The sequence below is a fragment of the Heloderma suspectum genome, chromosome 2 (genome assembly GCF_057233095.1).
Source record: "Heloderma suspectum isolate Gila_16-S chromosome 2, 16-S_ref, whole genome shotgun sequence".
Classification (NCBI taxonomy): Eukaryota; Metazoa; Chordata; class Lepidosauria; order Squamata; family Helodermatidae; genus Heloderma; species Heloderma suspectum.
Window position 1 is genome coordinate 311,685,001 of NC_139459.1, and position 23,019 is coordinate 311,708,019.

The following is a 23,019-nucleotide window of genomic DNA, read 5'->3' on the forward strand; positions in this document are numbered from 1 at the left end:
ACTTTAGGATGCAGACAAACTGGAGAGGGTTCAGAGGAGGGCAACAAAGATGATCAGGGGACTGGAAACAAAGCCCTATGAGGAGAGACTGAAAGAACTGGGCATGTTTAGCCTTGAGAAGAGAAGACTGAGGGGAGATATGATAGCACTCTTCATGTCCTTGAAAGGTTGTCACAGGGAGGAAGGCCAGGATCTCTTCTCGATCATCCCAAAGTGCAGGATACGGAATAATGGGCTCAGGTGACAGGAAGCCAGATTCTGGCTGAACATCAGGAAAAACTTCCTGACTGTTAGAGCAATACGACAGTGGAACCAATGACCTAGGGAGGTGGTGGGCTCTCCCACATTGGAGGCATTCAAGATGAGGCTGGACAGCCATCTGTCAGGGCCGCTCTGACTTGGATTCCTGCACTGAGCAGGGGGTTGGACTCGATGGCCTTGTAGGCCCCTTCCAACCCTACTAGTCTATGTTTCTATGTGGGATTTTGCCCCAAGTCTCCCTAGTCCAACAGTGTATCTACTAGACTACACTGGTTTTCCTTTTATTATCCAAAATCCTTCTGCCAACTATGATTTACTGGTTGGTATCTCTCTCAGCCCAACCTACATAACAGGGCTTCTGTGAAGGTAACAAGGGGAAATATTCAGTGTGCGATATCCTGAGATCTTTGTTAAAAGAAGCACATACAGAGTTCTACATATATGCAGAGTTCTGAAAATATGCAACGTGCATAGTTCCCTATTCCTGGGGAATCACCAGAAGAATGTGAGCAAACGATGGCCTGTTGACAAAGTATAAGTGTATTCTAAGCATCTGTGATGCTCACTTCACATGTTAGTGTGATATGAGTGGGCAGGTTTGTAGTCTGAGGGTGCTCATAGATCCAGCTTTGTCACTGGAGGGCCAAGTGACCTCAGCGCATTGAAGAGCCTTTTATTGCCTTCGACTGATATACCAGCTACAGCTCTACTAGGACAGAGATGGCCTAGCTACAGATGTCCATGCACTGGTAACCTCCTGCCAGGATTATTGCAATGTGTTATATGTGGCACTACCTCTGAAGGTGGTATGGAACCTTCAGTTAGTGCAGAATAGAATTATGAGGCTGCTTATTGGGACTGGCCATTTTGAACATATTACTCCAGTGCTGCATCAGCTGCACTGGTTACCAGTCAGTTTCCGGGCCCAATTCCAAGGGTTGGTGCTGATCTTTAAAGCCCTAAGCTGTTTAGGGCCAACCTGAAGGAGTACCTTCTTGCCCACGTTCCTGCCCGATTACTAAGATAGTCTTCGGAGGCTCTTCTCTGGATGCCGCTGCCCACAATGGGTGCACTGGGTGGCTACAAGGGAAAGGAAGATGTGCCTGCCATCTTCTTTGTATACATTTAGATGCCAGGTTTAAGAATAGAAGAGGCATCCTGGATCACACCAAGGATCCATCTAATCCAGCATGCTGTTCACACATTGGCCAACCAGCTGCCCATGGGAAACCCACAAGCAGGGCAGGAGTGCAACAGCACCCTCCTGCCCATGTTCCCCAGCAACTGGTAGACATAGGTAAACCATCTCTGGTACTGGAAGTAGCACATAGCCATCAAGCCTAGTAGCCATTGATAAAATTCTCCTCCAGGAATTTGTCTAATCCCCTTTTAAAGCTATCCAAGTTGGTGGCCATCACGACATCCTGTGGTAGCAAATTCCATAATTTAACTATGCGCTGAGTGAAGAAGTTCTTCCTTTTATCTATCCTGAATCTCCCACCAATCAGCTTCATGGGATGACCACAGGTTCTAGTATTATGAGAGAAGGAGAAAAATGTCACTGGATCTACATTCTCCACACCATGCATAACTTCGTACACCTCTATCATGTAGGGTATACAAACTAATCTAGACCTTCCTCTTTTGGCAGGCATTTGATCTTTAATTTGCTATCTTTATTATCAGTTTTACTGTTGGCTTTTTAATGTTTTTACTTTACTACCTTAATATGTTGATTTTCTCATGTCAGCTGGGAACGATGAAAGTTGTAGTCGAACACAACTGGAGGGCGCCAGGTTGGTGAAGCCTGGGTTTAGGATTTTATTGTACAAAGCCAAAATTTGCTACAGAATTGTGTAACGTGTCCAATAGATCAGTCAGAGTTATTTGCAGTGTCACTGACTTTACTATCTATCTTTAATATGCATACAGCACAGCTCTCACACTGCTAATGTATCTTCAAAATCTTCATCTAGCTCCATGTGAAGGCATGACTGCCCACATTTTTACAGCATTCATACTCAGTGGGTGGGGGAAGTTTATGCTCTTACAAAACTGCTGATGTCTCAGCCACATTAATACTTTATTAGAAATCTTAACTATTCATAACTAACTATAGTTAGTTATAACTATATACATAACTATTCGTAACTATCATAACTAACAGCATGCAGATTCTGGCTTTTAATTAGGTATCATTAAATCCAATTAAGTGACTATAAACTAATATTTTATATGATAAGAGCTTAAGGTCAAGTTGAACAGAGAGGAAATAAAAAGGTGCAGCAGATACACATCGCTGCATTAGCAAGGGGGACTTGACTCTATAAAGATGTACTAGATAGCATGTAGGTCATTGCTTCCCTGATGTGGGACACAACGTCTCGTGCAGGCAGATGGACAAACTGAATTAACAAGGCTGCACCTGCTTGGCTTCCCTGTAGCTTCTCAAAACACTGTTGAAAGGTTATGGATGGGATGGCTGAGGCAGAGATAAAGCCCAGCTGACTGAGAACATAGGATGTACCGTCACTCCCTACACAGCATTCTACCCAAGGTAGAAGCTTTCGGACATGGAGGATCAGCCACCGCTTAAACATCTGAAGGGCAAAACAAGCACAAGGGTACTTGGGAAAACACATGTGATCAAATACCCATCCCATCCTTTCTGGCTCAAGCCAGCATTCAGAATGCCAATTCCACCACGACTACTGTTGCGGCAACAGTAGCCATGGTGGACTTGGCATTCTGAATGCTGGCTTGAGCCAGAAAGGATGGGATAGGTATTTGATCACATGTGTCTTCCCAAGTACCCTTGTGCTGCCACTTGCCCAACCCAGGAAAAGCAATGTTGCAAGAGGGAGACCAACCTGGTCCATGCATCATTCACAGAGAGAGCAGCTGCAGGGAGATTGTTCTGCCCTTCCCTGCCAGGAAGGACAGCTATAAGAACTTTCAAACTAAGAACTGGTGGCTGAGTTTTCATTTTTTCTCTCCCCCACTCAATCCCTTTTCCTTTTGTGTCGTGCCTTTTAGATAGTAAGCCTGAGGGCAAGGACTGTCTTACTCTTAGTCCAGGTAAGCTGCTCTGGGAGCCTTTTTTTGGCTGAAGAGCAGGGTAAAAATGCTGTATTAATAAACAAACCCAGATAGGATTCTTCTGCCTTTCACAGCTCTATGCCAGGTAGAGACTTAGGAGACGTTTTCCTCATTACTGCTTCTCCAAGTAGAAATTACTCACGTTGAACAGTGGCAGGGACTGTTAGGATTTCTACTTGAGCCCTTGTTCCAAATAACATTCACCATTATAGCTGGGGCCATTGCTTTCTTGCTTGGTATTCTAAGGATTGACCATTTGACAGAGGTTCAATAAAGCAGCCAGCCCTCATGAAGAAATGTATTCTGGCTACACCACATTTCAGTTGTAGTTTGAGTAATTCTTCCTCTCCATGCATGCTCATTGACCACAACAGGCTACAGCCATGGGCTGCTTCCATAACCCATCTTCTCAGAAGCTAAGAAAACATATTCCAAGATTTTAGCAGAATGGCATCAAGTTCTTGGGACATCAAAGAATTGCCATTTGTTCACTACTGCACTTCCCCATGAGCCCCCATATATGTTTGAAGGGGTCTGTAATCACATGGTCAGTATACGCATGAAAGAGGCCATTTGCTTTTTTTCCTAGGAGAAAACTGCATTATAGTCATGTGGCCAGATCAACTAGACAGAGACTGACTGACGCATGAACAAAACATGACTTTCCCCAGGGAACAGCTAAATGACGTAATTTTCAGAAGTCAATGCTCTTTCGCACAAGCAGCTGAACACATGTTCAGAAAATATGTACACCTGTGTGAAGCCAGGGAAAAGCAGCCTTGAAGGGAGCAATTTTGAGCTGTGGAGCAGGAGGAAAGGGGGTGCATATGCACTGGAAATCCACAGGGTAAAAATTGGCTTCGAGGGGCAATCCATAGAAGGGATATTATGAGCTCCTTCTCCCCCATCCCAAACTGCTTTTCCCCCAAGAAAGTAGCCAGCTGATTTGTTACATTTGCAAGTAATGCAAGTTCATACGGTGTCAATGTGAAATTGGGAACTGCAACTAGTCAGTCATATACCTCCCTAAACCTTGCAGGTGTTCACAGGATGGCAGGAGTTGGAGGAGATACACAACCATCTCCTGTTGCTTAAAAAGGTGAAAGGCCATTGTATTAGAAGTTGATCCTGTTTCCATCCACAGCTATAAGGGCCAGAATCAAGTCCAAGGGGATTGGATGCTGGATCCAAGTGCTTTAGTTTCTGTTTGGTTATGATTCTACTTCTGTCCTGGAACATAGCTGTGTTCAAATCTGCTGGCCAACAACAACAGAGAAAGCTCAGAGGCGGCTGCTTGTATTTGTGTTTAGCCTTCTCCCAACCCCTATGCAACACTTTCAAGAACGTCATAACACGAGATCTCCTTTCCACATGCAGCAAGAGTGATGAGGGCCTATACTGGAAAGATTGCAAACTCATCTTGAGATAATCTGTAAGTTTGTTTAACACAAGAGGTCTTAAGTCTATGGGAAAGAATAAAGAGGGCAGCTGGATGGGTGCGTGTTTGGTTGAGTGGGGGGGGGGAGAGAAGCACACGCTCTGGAATTTGGCCTGCACAATCAAAACGCACTGCACTGATCAACTGTGAAGGTGCTAATGGGCCAACTCCACTATTTTTGTGGAGCTCTTGCTTCTCTAAAGACTCTTCTCTGGGGAATACTGCAGTACCCTGTGGGCTCCTATACATTTCCTTTGACCTGACATCTCCACTTTGACCCTGGATAAGAGCACCAAGCAGTGTATTTATTTGGTCTGCTCAAAATCTTTAGTTTTAAAACTGATGCTTGGAGGATTATTTTGAACAAATGTTTGCTTCTCTTAAGCACTGAAGAAATAGTTTCAATTCAGTGGGAGTGGAGTGTATGTTCTTAGGTTACACCTCTGTTATTAGTACCCAAACGTTTCAGTAATGCTCAGAGATGGAAGCCATCAAATCCTCTTAGCTTGACTTAAGGCTCTTCATTTCACATTTAAAGCACGTTATTCCAACTTGGAAAAGTTTGCCTTACCCGCTGCGGCTCTTTTACTCACAATATGCTGCCTAACAATAATTAAGACTAACAGTGAGCAAACAATCAACTTTTTAGGACTCTGCAACAAGCCTTAATGGAGTCCAGACTGTGTATTCACAGACTTGCTCAAACTGGCTGTGTAACATTACCAAGAGAAACTCCAAATTGACAGTAGTTCACCCCATGCCCAGAAAAGAAAAGTACACTTCTCTCCCAATCCAAGGAATTAAGCCATCATCTACAGCAATGATGTTTGGCCTAAGCATGTGTTTGGCATTATAGTACTATTGACTGTAATGAGATTGAGACGCACAAACACTCTGGCTGATCCAAGGTCTTCATTTTCTTTAGGCAACAACATTTCTCTTCTGAAGTGTGGTCTAACATTTGGTTTCTTGTCAATCAGTACTGCACTTGGTTCTAATTCAGGTGACTGACAGCTTGGAACGTTTTCCATTGCAGTACAGGCCATCTATGGTGCCAGTATTTCTTACTCAGATGGAACCACTTCAAAAAGGAAAAGCAGACTTCAGGCTCCAAGGAAGCCAATACACATGGGCTCTAGTCCTGTCCAGGTGTCTTGATTCCCTGTCAACTTTGATTGTCCAGGACACCGGAGAAACTAGAAGGACCCCAACAGCTACTAGCCATCTACTTCACTCTCTTCTGTTGCCCTTTGCTCAGTGGGAGAGGGGAAACCTGCCTAGATATGTAGGCTATGAAAACTCTTCCATCACAGTACCCTCTCAAGACCTCTCACAAGGGAAAATTATAATCTTATAAGTGGAGGTAGATTTTTCTTTCATGGTATCAGGTAAAGAGCTAACATGGAATAAAGGATTATGTGTGGTGTTGAGTGGCCACTTCACACATTACTTTTTTTTTCCTACACAGAGTTTAGGTAGGTAGAGAACATCATGTTTAAATATGGTGTCACTAGCTTCTAGGCACCTGTGAGTGCAGAACAAACATACACACAATCCACTTTCAAAATGGCTATCTACATGGCTGTTCACTTCCTTCCTCAATATTCAGATTTCCTATGCTGAGGTACTCCTGTGTAAAGCATTCAGGACAGAGAAATTTAGGAATGGTAAGCAAGTCCCTAGCTGTAATCCTTGACTACTCCATTGGCTTCTTATTGTACCTCTTGGTAGCAAGTCCAAGGCATGCAGAGTCAGATGTTTTTGTGCACATTTTTATTTCAGTCTCTTCCTACCAGACTAGTTACATTTAAAGTTTGTTTTGTAGTTTGGTGAGGGGGTTCTCCAAATACTAAAAACCGAAACCATGGTCATCTGCTCCAGTCCAGCATTCTGTTTTGGGGTGGGGGTGGTGGAAGCTCAGAAGTCAAAAACATAGGTCCTCAGGTAGTACAACAGCAAACACTCTTCTCCACAAATTCCTTTTATCAGTGCATTTGGTGCATCATGGGTTTAGGATACTCCCATCACATACCTTCCTCCAGTTCACTAGCAGCTAAGTGTTGTGGAAAGAAGCACCAGGTTTTGGCAACTAGCCATTATCCATTGGATGCTATAATAAAATCTGTGTTCCATAGCATCTATCACACAGAGAATGAAACCGCCAGCATAACTCTATGGTGCAACCTCACTTAGAATACTGTGTACAGTTCTGGTCACCACACCTAAAAAGGATATTGTAGAGTTGGAAAAAGTGCAGAAAAGGGCAACAAAAATGATCAAGGGGCTGGAGCAACTCCCCTATGAGGGACAGTTACAACAGATGGGACTGTTTAGCTTAGAAAAAAGGCGAGTGAGGGGAGACAGGACAGAAGTGCACAAAATTATGCATGGTGTGGAGAATGTGGATCCACAGACATTTTTCTCCCTGTCTCATAATGCTAGAGCCCAGTGTCATCCCATGAAGCTGATTGGTGGGAGATTCAGGACAGATAAAAGGAAGTACTTCTTCACACAGTGCGTAGTCAAACTATGGAATTCGCTACCACAGGATGTAGTGATGGCCACCAATTTGGACGGCTTTAAAAGGGGGATAGACAAATTCCTGGAGAAGGCTATCAAGGCTACCAGTCCTGATGCCTGTATGCTGCCTCCAGTACCAGAGGCAGTGAGCCTATGTACACCAGTTGCTGAGGAACATGGGTGGGAGGGTGCTGTTGCACTCGCGTCTTGTTTGTGTGTTCCCCATCAACAGCTGGTTGGCCACTGTGTGAACAGAATATTGGACTAGATGGACCCGGTCTGATCCAGCATGGCTTTTATGTTCTTAACCCCACAATTAGTAGTCTAGTACTTCTCAGTTTCTTTTGCCTAAATACAGATACAAATACTAAAAGCTACCAATGATGGCATTCCCACCTGGTTATTACTGATGGGATGAGTATTGAAGAGGGAGCTACCTAATTTCAAGTCATCTATATCTGTTCTGTCCTTGAAGTGCAAAGGGGAAATATATGAAGATGAAAGCCATCTTATGCTCTTGATAAGAGGGACTACAGTGGTACTGTCACCAGCATTACAAAGAGTGGAATTAGAAGGCTTAAGAGGGAAGCTGAAGATTTCTGTTTGAGACACACACATGTTACTTTAGTCACAGTACAGTGTAGTGGCATGGGGCAACTTTCCCTATATCAGATACACTCATAAAGTCACAGAGCAACATTCCCTCCACTGGATGCACCCATGAGGTTATGCTGGCATGGGAAATAGCCACATAAATTAGCCCATTCATGGTTTATCTATATACATATATTATAAGAGCTGTGTGGAATGGAGCCATACCATACTACTCTTGGCATGAAAGAAAAGGTCCCAAGTTAAAGCTGTTGAGAAGACATCAGCCCTGCAAGATCCACTCTGAAGTACTTCAACAGTGAACAGAGGAAAAGACAAGACTTTAAAGATGTTCAATGATTAACCTAGTCTAACGGATGAATAAAGCCCATGGGGCAGCAAAGAACTAAACCCTGGGGTATACTAATGGAAAGAGCCAGTGAATATAGTTTGTATAGATAGAGGCAGTCAAATATATGTTTTCTGCTGGCTTTCAATCTCAGAAACCTAAAGAAATAGAGCTTATAGGACAAGCTTCCCCAATCTGATGCCCTCCAAATGTGTTGGACTGCAACTCCCATAATTCCCAGGCAGCATGCCATCTGGGAATTATGGGAGTAACAGTTCAGCACATCTCAAGGACACCAGGTTGGGGAAGGCTGTTTTAAGTGGAGAAGTAATCAACTGTGCCAAATGTTGCTGAGATGGAGCAGAAATGCAGAATAGAGGCTGTTTGATGGAACATCAGAGATGTCATTGGTGATTTTTTCTAGACAAGCTTGCTAGAGTAGAAAGAAGGAAAAAATTAGACAGCTGAAGACTTCATATTCAAGAAAGCTGAAAACAAAGAGGAATAATTAATGGTAGAAAGGCTGGAGGGGTCAAGATGTTTTCTAGTAAGAGCATCCATTGTTTTGAATTCACACAATGCAGGTCTGTTGCTAGATTTGTGGGCCTAGCATATACATGTAACACCCATGCCAACTGTGGAATGCATTTTGCAACATGAGCCTGTTGAGGCTGGCTGGTAAGCATTGGTGTTAGAATTGTCCACTAGTTTACAGGTCTGTCCATCTTCATGCTCCTCATTCCATTGTGGTGTAGTCCAGGTTATTTTAACTCTATGCAAATAGCACTACCATTATTCTATTTTCTGACTATCCAACTGTTTAGGATGTCTTCCATTCTATCAGATAAATGAGGTTGCACACCTATTATGTTACGCCCGAGACATAGCATATTACAGTGTCATCACCATCTCTTTGGAAAGCAAGTATATCTGATGCCACACTGATGACATTGAATTGTCCCCCTTCTAAATATCAAATGTATAAAGCTTTTACCTTCCCAGTTACCAAATGGCTTTTCAATTATGTAAAGGCAGCCTACCAAGAGAAGAAGGGAAGAGTGGGAAATCTGTGTTCTTGTAATTAAGAATACAGACTGTGTTTCTGTAAAATCCTCCTATAATTATACTAAGCCAGGGGGAAAAAAAATCTTCAGAACCTCAACACTCATCTCAGGGTTCTTTTGGAGACCAATAAAAAAAAACTATGTTGCAATAGTAGTTGTGTCTCCTTCCCCATCACCTACAAACCAGCACTACTATAGCATTTCCCTATACATAAAAATGCTGTATCTATCTTCTCATCACTAGCCTGACCTTGGCCATGTTTATTTGGAAAGACTCAAGGATTTCAGTGGAATTTACTTCTAAATGAGTATGGTTAGGACTGAAATGCTATGGTCACTTAACCTGGGAGTAAGCCCCAATTAACACAGGAAGACCAACTCCTACAAGAGTGGCTGGGTGATCAGCCAGATGGGTGATTAATAAATTTAATAAATATATAAGGTTTGGTTGGGTATTGATTCACAGTTTCCAGTTCCATGGTTCAAAGGATTCACTGGACTGATTTGTAAGAAAGTATTAAATTGCACCCATAGGGGGCTTTTTTGGTCATATTCTTAAATTTTATTACATAAAGAGAACTACACAAGGAGTAGCCATGAATGCATGGGTACTTTTCCATATGCTTTATGAAGGAAAATTATCTGCAAGCTGCTAGAGCAACTGAAACTCATGTCCTTGTTGTTTAGCGTGACCCATGAGACTGAGCACATTATACACACACTCATACTGAGCCTGGGCACCAGGCCAACAGCGAGAGACTGAGGTTAGGAAGCTTATGCTTACCCTGTGGCTACTGCTTTCTAGCACATGAAGAAGCTCAGGCAGTGGCTGAAAAAAAAAAAAGTCCTACAGGAACCAGAGAAGAGTGTGAAAGTGCAAGACAATCCACAAAGATATTAACCATTAATTTCTTAGAATAAAATACAGGACAGTAGAACACTCTACACAAGCATGGATTCTCCACATCACAGCAGCAAGCCCACTTTTAGAATATGTTGCCCATCACCCATATGCTGCCCATCACCACTGGAATATACTACTGAAAAGATCAAGGCAGCAGCATATCCCATGAACAGGTTTACAGGACCAGCCTATGGAAGTCTACTCAGAAATGACTCCCATTGGGTTTAATTAGATTTACTCCCAGGTAACAGCAACAAAGTCTTGGGGCACCTTAAACACCAACACATTGATTATAGCATAAACTTTCACAGGCTACAGACGACTTCGTTAAATGCATGAAGTGTTATGCTGTAACTTAGAGGTATCTATACAAATATTTTTTCTGTGCGTGCCGTGGCGGCGGCATTACAAACAGCGAGGTCAGAGGGGCCTTGAATGCGGAAACTACAGTGATAATTCAGAGGCGATTGACGCGCATTAAGTGCGCATGTAGGCTTGCAGCCTTATTTGCTCTGAGCAGCTAAAACGCCTCTGAAACAGAGAGAGAAACTGAAGCGATCTACGGCGTTTTCTGAATAATAACTCGCGAAGCGAAGGAAAGGAAGGTGGAAGAAGTGTGAAACCTCACCTTTTGAATTCCTGAACTCAGATCCATCCCTCAGCTTGCCTTTCTCTCTCCCCCTTGTCCTATTCGAGTCCGCCTGCAGCCAGCAAAGGCGCCTTGTTACAGCTGGTAGCTCTGACACCCGCCGCAGGCAGAGCGCCTTATATTTGCAAGCTGCCGTCGCGGGCGCCTGAGGTCCCGGCCGCTTATGGCGGGCGCTGCTTCCCAGTCCCGCGCGCTAACCCGCAAGCTGCCCGAGCGGAGTCCCTTTAATTGGAGCCCACAACTCCCTCGCAAACCCCGCCAGCCAATCAGAGGCGGGATGCAAACTTTTCCAGCCAATGCGAAGGGAGGCTTTATCCTCAGGTTTCTCAGGCTTGCTTTAACCCCCCGAGGGGCAGGATGGCGTTGCTCGCCGAGGAGGACGACGGCGCCGCGCCACGTTCCAGCTGTGGAGGGCGGGGCGGCACATCTGTTTCGCGCGGGGCGAGCCAAGGAGGAGACTGGAATGCCTGCTCTGAATCACGCGTCGCCTTCTTTCCCTTTTAAAGGATGGCGGGGAAACGCGGCCCTTTAGCGGTCCATTCATTCACGTAAAGAGGAAGTGAGTGTGTTGGGGGGGACGACGACACCTGCGCTATTATTAGCCCTTTTAATCTAAAAATAAATTCTGAGCTAACCTGTGCTCTTTAGCCTCTCTTCTTCCTATCTCGACTGTACTGATGGAGTCATTACATTAAACAAACACCTAATCTAAGCCGGATAAATATTTTAAGCCATGGTAACACGAATTTTTTTTAATAAAGAAGAAACAATCTCGAAGTGGGAATTGGAGGATATAAGCCTGGGTGAAGGCTTGCTTGAGTAAGGGATTATCTATGTTTTGGGGAAATCATTAAAACACTTGGCAAAAAAATAATAACCAGAAGGGTAGCTGTGTTTCGTCTGTTGCAGCAAAACCAGCAACAGGGTCTTGCAGCACCTGCAAGACTAAGAGATATTGCAGGACAAGTTTTACTGGATTTTTTGGGTCCTGGCAGATGAGGTTTTTATTGTGCAATCGCACTGTTGCATTTATGGAATTTTGTGCGGGGTCCAAGTGACAGCGTCTTCAGTTTGCAGCCCTTCGATGTTCTCCCGCTACTTCTTCCATCTTTTTTCTTACCAGAAAATTGTTTTTTAAGGAAGAAAAGATGGAATAGCTGCACACACAATGCCTTCTAATTGGTAGTACCAGGAGCCTTCACTCTGGAAACATCCTATGTAGTGTTGTTTTCAGTTGGCAGATATGTACATGGGTACAGAGGGGAAAATACCTGTAAGTTGGTCTAAAAGATCCTGACACATAAGAGGTACAATATGTCAATTGTATACGCTTCATGAATCTGACAAGTGGGCTCTGGTCCATGAAAGCGTAAGTCATGTTAAATCTGTCAGTCTATAAAGTACCACAAGCCTCTGCTGCTTTGGTAAAGAATAGGCATTATTCGGAAAAATATTCCCTCTGCTACAGTTGTGTTTTTAGTTCTATATACTGACTCCTGGCTTTTAGTAATGATAGCAGTTCGAAAGCAAGAAATTGCAAGTAGATAAATAGGCACTGCTTCGGCGGGAAAGGTAACAGCGTTCCGTGCACCTCGGTGTTCAGTCATGCTGGCCACATGACCACGGAAGCGTCTTCGGACAGCTGGCTCTTCAGCTTAGAAACGGGGATGAGCACCGCCCCCTAGAGTCGGACACGACTGGTTGGGGACACCTTTGCCTTTACCTTTAGTAACTAAGTGTACAGAATGCAAGCTTATCCTGGGCTTTGTGGGCGATTGATTAATGTACAGCAGTAGACATAGGTCAAGAGAGTGAGCAAGCATGAGGACTTAAGGAGATGATCCAGAGGAATCTTTAAGCTTTCAAAAACAGTTTTGCTGTATCAGCCCTGGAGGAAGCTTGCTGCCACAGCATCACATCTCTGCATCACGCTCCTTCCTGCTGCCCCTACATTACACTTCCCCTTTATCCATTGTGACCCCCCCCCCGTTTTCTCCTTCCCCTTTGCCTTCCCTCTAGGGAGATCCACATGGCCAGAAGAAGTGGCTGTGGGGCTCCAGTGCGACCCAGGTGAGTTGTTGCAAGAACCCCACAGCCACTTCTTCCGGCTGTGTGTCTCTCCATAGAGCTGATGCAGTGGCAGCAAAGGTGGGGGTGCACAATGAGGGAAACAGAGGGTGGGTGGCTGCTCCAGAGAGCTCCACTGGCCGCTCTCTCACTGCGGGAAATGCCATGGTGGGAAAACAACTGGCAGGGCCTCTCCAGAGCACCTGCTGGAGGTGGCAGGGGCCACAGAAGCAGCCCCTCCTGGTGGGGGCACGGGGGAACAGCGTAACTCGCTGCTCTGCCCATTCCACTGCCTAATGCAGGTGCCTCACCCTGCTTCATGGGAGAGCTGGCCCTGTGCTATATACACCTATAGGATTATTATCATTTTTCTTTTTCTTTCAGAACCAATTACCCCCCCCCCACTTGATAGTTTCTAAAGAAAAAGAAAGCCCCTCCATCTGATTTCCTATAGCAGGGGTAAAATATCTTCATCGACAACCTTTTTTCAACAGGACAAGTCCAAATGGATCTCACACCTCTTATGTTCCCACTTTCTGCAGTAATCTTGAACCCAGCAAAACACACACAAAATACTGAAGAAATGGGAAATTCAATCCAAACAGTAAAGAACAGGACTCTCTATTCTGAAGTCAAAATATGCCTTTCAAAGGTGGGCCAGACCCTGATACTGAACTTATTATCCTCTTCTCTAGCCTGCATACTAAGTATGTTTCTATGAAAAGGCCCTAATTCAAACCTTCCCCTTCCCTTTTTAATACACTGTTATGTCTTACTCAAATTCCTTTTGCATGTTCATGAGGAAAAAATAGGAAAACAATTTTGTGGTTGGTTTCTTTGTTGAAGAATTTAAAGAGAATAGCTTCTTGAAATGTGCCGTTTTGTTCCTGAGGCTGCAATCCGAGGCCTATTAGGTAGGAAGTAGGGCTACGATCCTAAATATACTTCCAACAAACTAACTTATATACTTATGAACTAATATACTTATGAACACTTTGGGACTGTACTTTCAAGTAAATATGCATAGGATTGTGCCATGTGTCACATTGAAATCACAGTGATTTTCTTTTGAATAAACATAATTAGGATGTAATCCTATACCCACTTACCTAATGGGACTTATTTCTGAGTAAACATAGGATTGCGTTGTCAGGAACTTCTTGAGAAAGTGCATTCCCCAGGCTGTGGAATAGTGCTTGGGACCACTGCAGAGATGAGAAGTGAAGTTTGAGAAATTGTTCCATTTAACATTATCTAGGTTTACCTGTCCTAGTTTATAGCCCATGGGGTCACGAAGAGTCGGACACGACTGAACGACTGAACAACAACAACAAGATTTATTAAAGTCAGATAACTTGAATGTGGATCTAAAATAATTGGCTGTGCCTCTTTAAGAGAGCATGGGCAGTTGCTAGGAAACACTAAGTACTCATTCCTCCTTATGGTGTAATCCTAGTCATGTCTACTCAGAAGTAAACCGCACTGAGTTCAATGAGATCCATTCCCAAATAAGTGTATTCAGGACTGTTGCCTTGGTATCTTTCAACACAGTTTTAGATAAGTCTTAAATGGCTAAGGATGTAAATTGCTGTCCCATTTACCTCTTTATATTTAAGGAAGTGGAAACAGCTATGAAACCCCATATCTTGACTGCTGCGTTGCAGGGGGATGACACTAAAGACATATGAGAGATTTCTAATGCCTGTGAAGAATTGGAAGTGCAAACAAGGTGAGGGGGTGTTTGTTTGTTTTATAAATGTATATCCTACCTTTCAGTGTAAAAGATTTCTAAGGCGGCTTACAACCATGTGATGAAAACTAGTAACAGCCATCAGATGATCAAATAACAACAAATCATAGAATAGTAGGGTTGGAAGCAGCTTATAAGATCATTGAGTCCAGTGCAGGAATCTTAAGTCAGAGCCTCCCTGACAGATGGCTGTCCAGCTTCATCTTGAATGCCTCCAGTGTGGGAGAGCCCACCACCTCCCTAGGCAATTGGTTCCATTGTATGGTTCCATTTGGTTCCACCAAATAAAACATCAAGATAAAAATGGCATCATTAAAGCAATTAATCAAAGATTAAAAGTTTGGGAAAATAAAAAGACCTTGCCTAGCACCAAAAAAACAAAACAAGCCCATCATGGTGAGCCTCTCTGGGAAGAGTGTTGAGGAAGACACCATCTCTCCAGGTGCCAGTCAACTCACTTCAGGTGCTGCAGGCACATGGATGACCTCTGAAGATGACCTGAAGTTTCTGAATAGTCTTCAAAGGCAGTCCCATCATGGTTGTCTAACTTGGAGGGTACCTGAGCATGGATAGCCATGGCCAGAAACTATTCCTTTCAAGGAAACATCATAGCTGATGAATCAACTTACATGGTGGAAGGCACTCTGTGCCATATACCATCTGCAAACCACAAACCTTTCAGGGAAATGCAGCTCCTTCTAGAACACTTTGAACCACCTTCCAGGTTAGATGAATCAGAAATGCCTCCCTCCAGCCATCTTGCCTGGATTAAGCCTCAGTTCACTGTACTGCATCCAGTCCATTGCTGATTCCTGACACTGATTCAGCATGCCCATTGCCTCACCCAAATCAGATGTGAAGGAGAAATAGATCTAGATGACATCAGTGTACTCGCCAGATGACCTCATTTGGCAGCAACATATAAATGTTGAAGGACATGGGATACAAGAATCCTTGTTGGTCCCACCCCAGTGTCCCTGTGCATTCTGCCTCTTCCCCCTCAGATCTGCGTTGGCAGGGCTGGCATGCACAGAGAGACTGAAAGTGGGCCCAGCATGTGCACAGCCAGTCCCTGCCCCCAGTTTTAGTCCTCACACATTCTGAAGAATGTGTAAGTGGGCTTTTATCTCTATATATACATGGTGGCTTCTAGATTACTAACTGGGACTGGGCATTATGGTCATATTGCACCTGTGTTATGTCAACTACATTGGCTCCCATTCTGTCTCTAAAGGTAAAGGTGTCCCCAACCAGTCGTGTCCGACTCTAGGGTGCGGTGCTCATCCCCGTTTCTAAGCCGAAGAGCCAGCGCTGTCCGAAGACGCTTCCGTGGTCATGTGGCTGGCATGACTGAACACCGAGGTGCACGGAACGCTGTTACTTTCCCGCCGAGGTGGTACCTATTTATCTACTTGCAATTTCTTGCTTTCAAACTGCTAGGTTGGCAGGAGCTGGGACTGAAGACGGGAGCTCACTCCGTCATGCGGCACTCGGGTCTCGAACTGCTGTCCTGCCGACCTTCCAGTCTGCAGTTCAGCGTCTTAACCACTAAGCCACCGCGGCCCTATTCTTTCTCTAGGCTCATTCAAAGTGCTGTTTTTGACCTTTAAAGCTCTTCATGGTTAGGATCAGGATATTTGAAGGACCACTAATCTCCGTATGTACTTGTCCTTATATTAAGATCTTCAGCGAAGGGCCTCCGGAAGATGCTGTTGCCATCTGGAGCTAGCCAGGTGGCTACCAGAGAGAGGGACTTCTTCGTCGTTGTACCCCTAGACTGTTCTTCCCAAGGAGGTGTGCTTACCTTATTTTTCTTTCAGCATCAGGGAAGGACCTTTTTATTTTCCCCAGGCTTTTAGAAACAAATTTAATTCTGTTTTATGATTTTGTTGTTTTCAGCTTGTTATGTATATTTTTTGTATTTACATTTTAATTGTTTTATTCTTTCTGTAAACTGCCTGAAAATATAATTGAAAGGCAGTATAAACTACTTGAAATAGATAAATCTGCCAGTCTAATCCGAATCTAGTTTCTGGCTCCAAATGCCTCATAGGGAAACAGAGTTGTTCTTCGTAAATGGAAGAGCACATGAGGTATGATGGTGGCACCAGAAAGACCATCTTTTCATTTTAAAGACTGTCTGACATGAGCCATCATGCAGTTGCAGCTTCTGGGCACAATCCTATCAAGAGTCACCCGCCACTGAAGCCGTAGGCTGGCGACTGTCTCATGCAGGTCGGGAGGAGAACAGACGGGATCCTCTTTTCTGTGCTCCGCCTGCCCTGCATGCTTGGCTAGATGTGTGATTTCATGCGTCTAGCCGGGCTTCAGAGACGCAATTGGCCTGGAAGCAGCGTAAAGGGGTTTCTGTGGTCTTCTCCCCTCCCCGCCCATAGGAACACCCCCTTTTCGCCCTCTCCATGCTTTGTTTTACGAGTACAGAGAGGCAGCCACCGCGGTTCTCTCTGCGCAGGCTACAAGAGGTCGGAGGTCGGGAGTGCGGTTTCCTGGCTTCGAGCTCGGAGCACTGTCTCTGAGTTCGGAGCCAGTAAACTGAAAAATCCTATGGCCCTCTAGACAGTGGCTAGTGGCCATAGGATTGCTCTTCCAAGTACCAGGCTATCATATGATATCCACAGATTCTGTGTGACCAACACAGTCTTGAGAATCCACTCACGTATGGGCATTTGATGATTCAATGGGTTGAGCTTCAAACCTTTGTGGTTAATTATTACAGGATTGTTATCTTCTTAGAGCTGTTCCATAAATTACATTTTCAGTCTACATACAGCCACAGCCAATGTCAGGAGCTCCCTACTTGCAGTCCCCACCAATGTCTTGCAGTCCCCACCAATAGCCAACTCAGGACACAGACGATGAGGAATTCTTTCCGAGACTTTATTCCTTTATTACTTTATGACTCTTTCAGAATACTAATCACTAGCGACAAAGCAAGGAACAGCAGTGGGGAAAGATAGCAGAGTAGCCTAAGCTCCAGGTAAGGCAGTAGGTCCCCATTTGAAGGAGAATCACAGGAAGACCCTGAACTTATGGGCTAGGGAGAGATCCTCCCTCTTTCCCTTGGGTCCTCGGTACGCGACCGTTGTTTGTGCGCCAAACGAGCGCTACGCCTCCTTTCTGCGTCCTCCATCTGTCGTCACTCCCTGCGTCTGCGCCGAGCATCCAGCAAGCGTCCCGAGCGTCCCCAGTCAAATGGGGATGCTCCAGCGCTCTCTTACTGCCAGGGTCACTATCTATCCCAGGAATGCTGGCAGGAGGAATCTCTGCCAGCTGCTGTGCTTGTGAGAGATGAGCAAGCTCCTCTCCCATGGATTGCTGTTCCTCCTCAGAATCAGAACTGCTCTGGGGCTCTATTGGCTCAGTTTCGACCCTGACAGCCAAGTTCAGCTCCCTGAAATAGTACCTCTCTGACACCTGTTTGTAAACATGTGTCCGTGTCTACACCTTAAAAAAATGTAGCAACCCCTTAGCATCAGTTCCCTCCCTGTGAATAAGATGCTGAGTAAGGGATCTGTACAAATGTGTTTTATGATGAGCTTGTGGGTAGCTCCTGCCTGCACCTGCTTTTGAGTTTGTTAGGAGTAAACATTTTAGACTGTACAAAATGGTCTCTGAACAACCACATATTTTACATATAGGTAACCAGCTAAACTGAAAGGATTCAAGTCTGTTAGGGCCTTTCTAAACTTTCCCTGCCCTCATTATCAGTTTGGTAAGAGAATGGGGTCTTTTACTGAGAACAACTTATCCATATCTTTGGTTCAATTTAAAATCCCCATAGAAAAATAAATCTAGGTGCTTGGAAAATGGGTAAACTTAGGAGATGAGAATGAATAGTCAGAAATGATTGAAGACTAGAGTTGTATTTTGAAATAGCATTTGAACAGCAAACAAGGTCAGTAATGAAAGCATTTTGGTTGAAAATGAGGGTAAAGTAAACAGAACGTTCTGAAGAACATTGTCATGGAAGACATAGAGATTCTTTGGCTGTGTGGTGGCCAGGGCAGGATTCCAGAACACGTTTTCTCTGACTAATGAGATGTTATGCCTGCCTGCATGCTAGGCAGAGACCGAATCATTCTCTGACTAAATGCAGATAAATCCTTGTAGCGGTCATACTTTGAGAACTTACACGACAGGCTGATAAATGGAGAAAGGGTCAACTATCGGAAAGTGTGGAGCAGGGAGATCATCTACTTCCTGTGTATTTCGCAAGTCTGCTGCTTCCTGAAGGGTATTCATGGGTTACTAGAATTCTACAGCAGCCTGCTATGACAAAAGAAAAAAATGGATGTACATTGGTAACAAATCAGTAGTAACAACTTGGAATTAGCAGTGCTGCCTTAACTAAACAGAATTCCTTTCTTATTCTGACAAGATGCTTAGGAAAGAAAAACCTAGACTTTGTGTCTCCTTCACATCCTTTTATAGTTATTTAAAATGGATGGCCAAAGTAAAAGATGTTGTAGGTTACCTATGCCCAGTTCAGGGGTTTCTCTTCACAAATTCTGGCATCATGTGAGGTGGGAGAGTAGGGATGCGCTTGCTGGCCCACCTCTCTGTCATGTTGAAGCTTTCTGTGCAATTTATCTATCCCGTAGGTTTGCCCACCTAAACACTTTAATTTGTCTTATCTCTGTCATATGGTTTCATGCTGCTTTCCAGTCTTTCAATTTCTGTTGTTTTAAATCTGTTACCGTTTTTAAATTTTTGCACTGCTGCTAGGTTTTATTTCGATTTTGATTTTCTACAGTACTTTTAAATTTGTACATTTATTTTATATTGTATTTATCATGTTGTATTTTATGGTTTTAATTGTTGTGAACTGCCCAGAGAGCTTTGACTATTGGGCAGTATACAAACATAATTAAATACATGAATAAATTTTACATTTTTATTTTTCCATTTTACTGTATGCCTTTTTAAGGGAGCAGTACTTTCGGGATAGGCAGCCGCCTCCGAACTTGGAGGCAACCGCCTATCCAGTGCAGGGCATGAGCAACCACCCTGCATTCATGGCTAGACAGCCAATTTTGGCTGTCTAGCCACAGGGGAGTGGGGTGCGGTGGACACCGGACAACGCATATGAAGCGTCAGAAAGGCATGTCCGCCCTGCCCCGAGGAACGCCCTGTTGTCGTTGCTCCGTGCTGCTCTTATGAGCGCGGAGCATGGGGCCGATTTGCACTGCCTACGAGGCGGCACGGGAGGGGGTGGAGGTCGGTTCTCAGGGAACCAACCTATCCTTTTCCCGTCTAGCTGCTGACTAGTGGCCATAGGATTGCACCCTAAATTTATTTTTGTTGTGCGTCACCCTGAGAACACCCTGAGCCTAGAAGTACACAAAATCAATCAATCAATCATCTCTTTTTGGCCATGTGTAATACTGGTTAGAGGCAGAGACATCTGGGTTAAAATCCCACCCACCCCTGCCATGTTTTTTATGGGGTGGCCTTGCGCCACCAGTCCCTATCTCTCTGTGAGAATTCTTATGAGAACAGAATGGGGGTGGGAAGGAGATCTATATATACCACCCTGAGGAAGGGTAGAATTTTGTAAAAATAATAAAATTAATGAACAATATGATGTGGACCATGATTGTGCTGGAAACCATTCATGTGCATCATTTCCATGCTGAACTCCTGGGTCTTAGACACTGAATTGTGCTTATATTTATTCTTCCAAAAGAAATAAAGTTTAGGAAAACGACATTGCTGCTGAAGAGATTGTTTCACACTATGCTTTTGACGCAGCAGTTTTTTGCCTTGCTGCTTTCTCGGGCAACTTTTGTGGGGTGGTGGTGGTTTAATAAGGGTTTTTTTTGGGGGGGGGTAATATTCTGAACTAATCAGTGAGGTTGGGGTGAGGGGAACCCATCCTCAAATTGTTTATGTATGTATAGGGTTTTTATATTGTGTTTTAAGGTTTTAATATTTGGTGCACTGCCCAGAGAGCTTTGGCTATTGGGCAGTATAGAAAAGTAATAAATAAATCTTTCTACAGAATTGAGTATTTTGCTGTATTTTTTCCTCATCTCATTCTTTGAAAAGAGGAATTACAATACTGAGAATCGCTGACATGGGTCAGTATTCTTTGCAGATAATCTAATCCTGCAGCCTCTAAAATAAATGAAAATGAATTTGAGCAATGGCTGGAAGAATACTATGAAACTGAAAAAAAGCCCCACAATTAGATCCAGACATCAGCTCTAGTCATAGTGGTCACCAATAAAGCAAAGGAGGATTTCTTCATGGGTCAATTTTAGCTGTGATTATCTGTTCATAATTATATTCTTTGGTGGAAAGGCAATATTACTATGGCTGCCTGTCTGGGAGCTATTTTGTGGCAATGCATTCTGGCATTTTTTCACTCCCCCAGTGGATATTACTAAGTCATTGAGCAAAAATAGAGCCTATAATTTCAACATAAATATTGTGAAGATCATTCATCTTAAAATATTTCCATATTGGGTTACCTTACATATAAGGGAATTGGAACGTTATCTCTATACACACGGGCAATTTTTACTCCAGAAGAATAAATCAGGTCACATTGAAGATAGTCTTTGTAGCAGTGTCTTGACCTTTCATAGACTTTTGTAATGATAATAAGTACATGTACATTTCAACTCAGAATGCAAATACTGCTTCATTTCTCTGTAAATGTAGATAAACAAGAATGGGGAGAGGACTGATGCTATATACTTCCAGTTGTTGCTCCTGGCCTTTATCAGCCTTCATGTATAGGCTGGGTGACTTTACTGTGTTGCTTCCACCACCATCTTGCCTGTGCTATTGCCATATTACATAATGCTACACACAGGTAATCATGTTTCATGTGCTTGTACCATGGTGTCTTGCTAGCATTTGAAATGACATTTAATTAGATAACACTGTGGTGTTACTTTAAATATGTTTGGAGGGATGTAATGTCAACATTACATCCCAGAAGGTTGCAATGTTTTTAGATACAGTTTTAGAAATTAGACCAAAGATGCTTGCAAATAATGATCCTTGACTTTGCTGATTCAGCATTAAATGTATGCAGTTGTTGTCTCTTTGCCATTGCGAGTATACATTTTTGTCTGCTTGTGTATTTTGTTTTTATTTGTATAGAAATGTGGACTAATTCTAAATGAACTATGGGCTCAATCCTATGTGGATTGCCAACTCAGAGGCTCCGAATTCGGAGGCTGCCAAGTATCCAATGCAAGGCGGGAGGACAGCGGAGGCACCTTAGAGGGGGAGACAGGAAGGCTGGAGTGGCCATAGGATATGTCATATTGCAGCCGCCCTGGTCTCCTCCCCTCCCCACACCCGGGAATGCCTCCTTTTCTCCGGCTCTGTGCTCTGTTTTCTGGACACAGAGAGGTATCTGGTGCGGTTCTCTCCGCGCTGGCTACAAGGGGGAAGGGGAGGGGTGGATAGCGTGGTTTCCTGGCTCTGAGGTTGGAGCCCTGTCTCTGACCTCAGAGCCAGGAAACTGAACTATCCTATGCCCCCAAGATGCTGTCTGGGGCACATAGGATCCCTCCCTCCCTCCTTCTAACCGTCTGTCTATCTAACATTATATATCATCTGTTTTAGAGTAGGATGGCCTGTGATGGTAGGCTGTTGGGTGATGCTGTGAGGAGTATGTGGGCTATTGAAATATATGGGGGGAATACATAAAAGTGTATGTGAGGAGTATGTAGCTTACTCAGGCTCAACAATCCCAGCTATAAATGCCAGTTTCACGCAATTGAGGAACGGCCTGGTGCGGTGCAGCGCTATCACTTTTACTTGGGGTACAAGTACAAATGCCATGATCTCCAGCTGCAATGGACACTCTGGACAACTGAGGAATGGCCCTGAGTGCCTCTTCTCAGTTGCACAGAGCAGTTTCCAAAGGTTTGCAAGACCTGCGAGCTCTGGCTGCAAATGGATGACTGCTCAGCTGCAATAAATGCAATAAATACTGCAATTAACCGCCCAGAGAGCTTCGGCTATTGGGCGGTATAGAAATGAAATAAATAAATAAATGGGTGCCCCTTTGGGGCTGATTTGAGCACTCCACCACTGGAACCCTCCATTTTGCCAATTCATGTTTAGGCAGCTGGAAGAGGCAAGTTGCATCCCTAATAGGAAAGCAAAAGCCATTCAAGATTTAGTCCAGGAAGCCATTCAAGATTTAGTCCAGGATGAGCAAACTAACCTGGTGTCTATAACTGAGACTTTGGTAGACGTGGTGGGGGAGTTCATCTTTTCCAGCCATGTCCATCTGGGTTCTTGATTCAGCAGCAGCCTAGACTCGATGGGTGAGAAGGAGG

General features: G+C 44.1%; 1 protein-coding gene across 1 annotated transcript in view; it reads right to left on the reverse strand.

Moving 5' to 3' along the window:
• The window catches only part of LMCD1 (LIM and cysteine rich domains 1), a 68,822-nt gene extending 57,747 nt beyond the window's left edge, over window positions 1-11,075 (reverse strand). The window contains exon 1 of the mRNA XM_084840299.1: window positions 10,855-11,075. Within this exon, the coding sequence (XP_084696425.1) occupies window positions 10,855-10,881 (27 nt within the window). The 5' untranslated portion in view covers window positions 10,882-11,075. The remainder of the gene's footprint in view (window positions 1-10,854) is intronic.
• Between the last annotated feature and the right edge of the window lie 11,944 nt (window positions 11,076-23,019).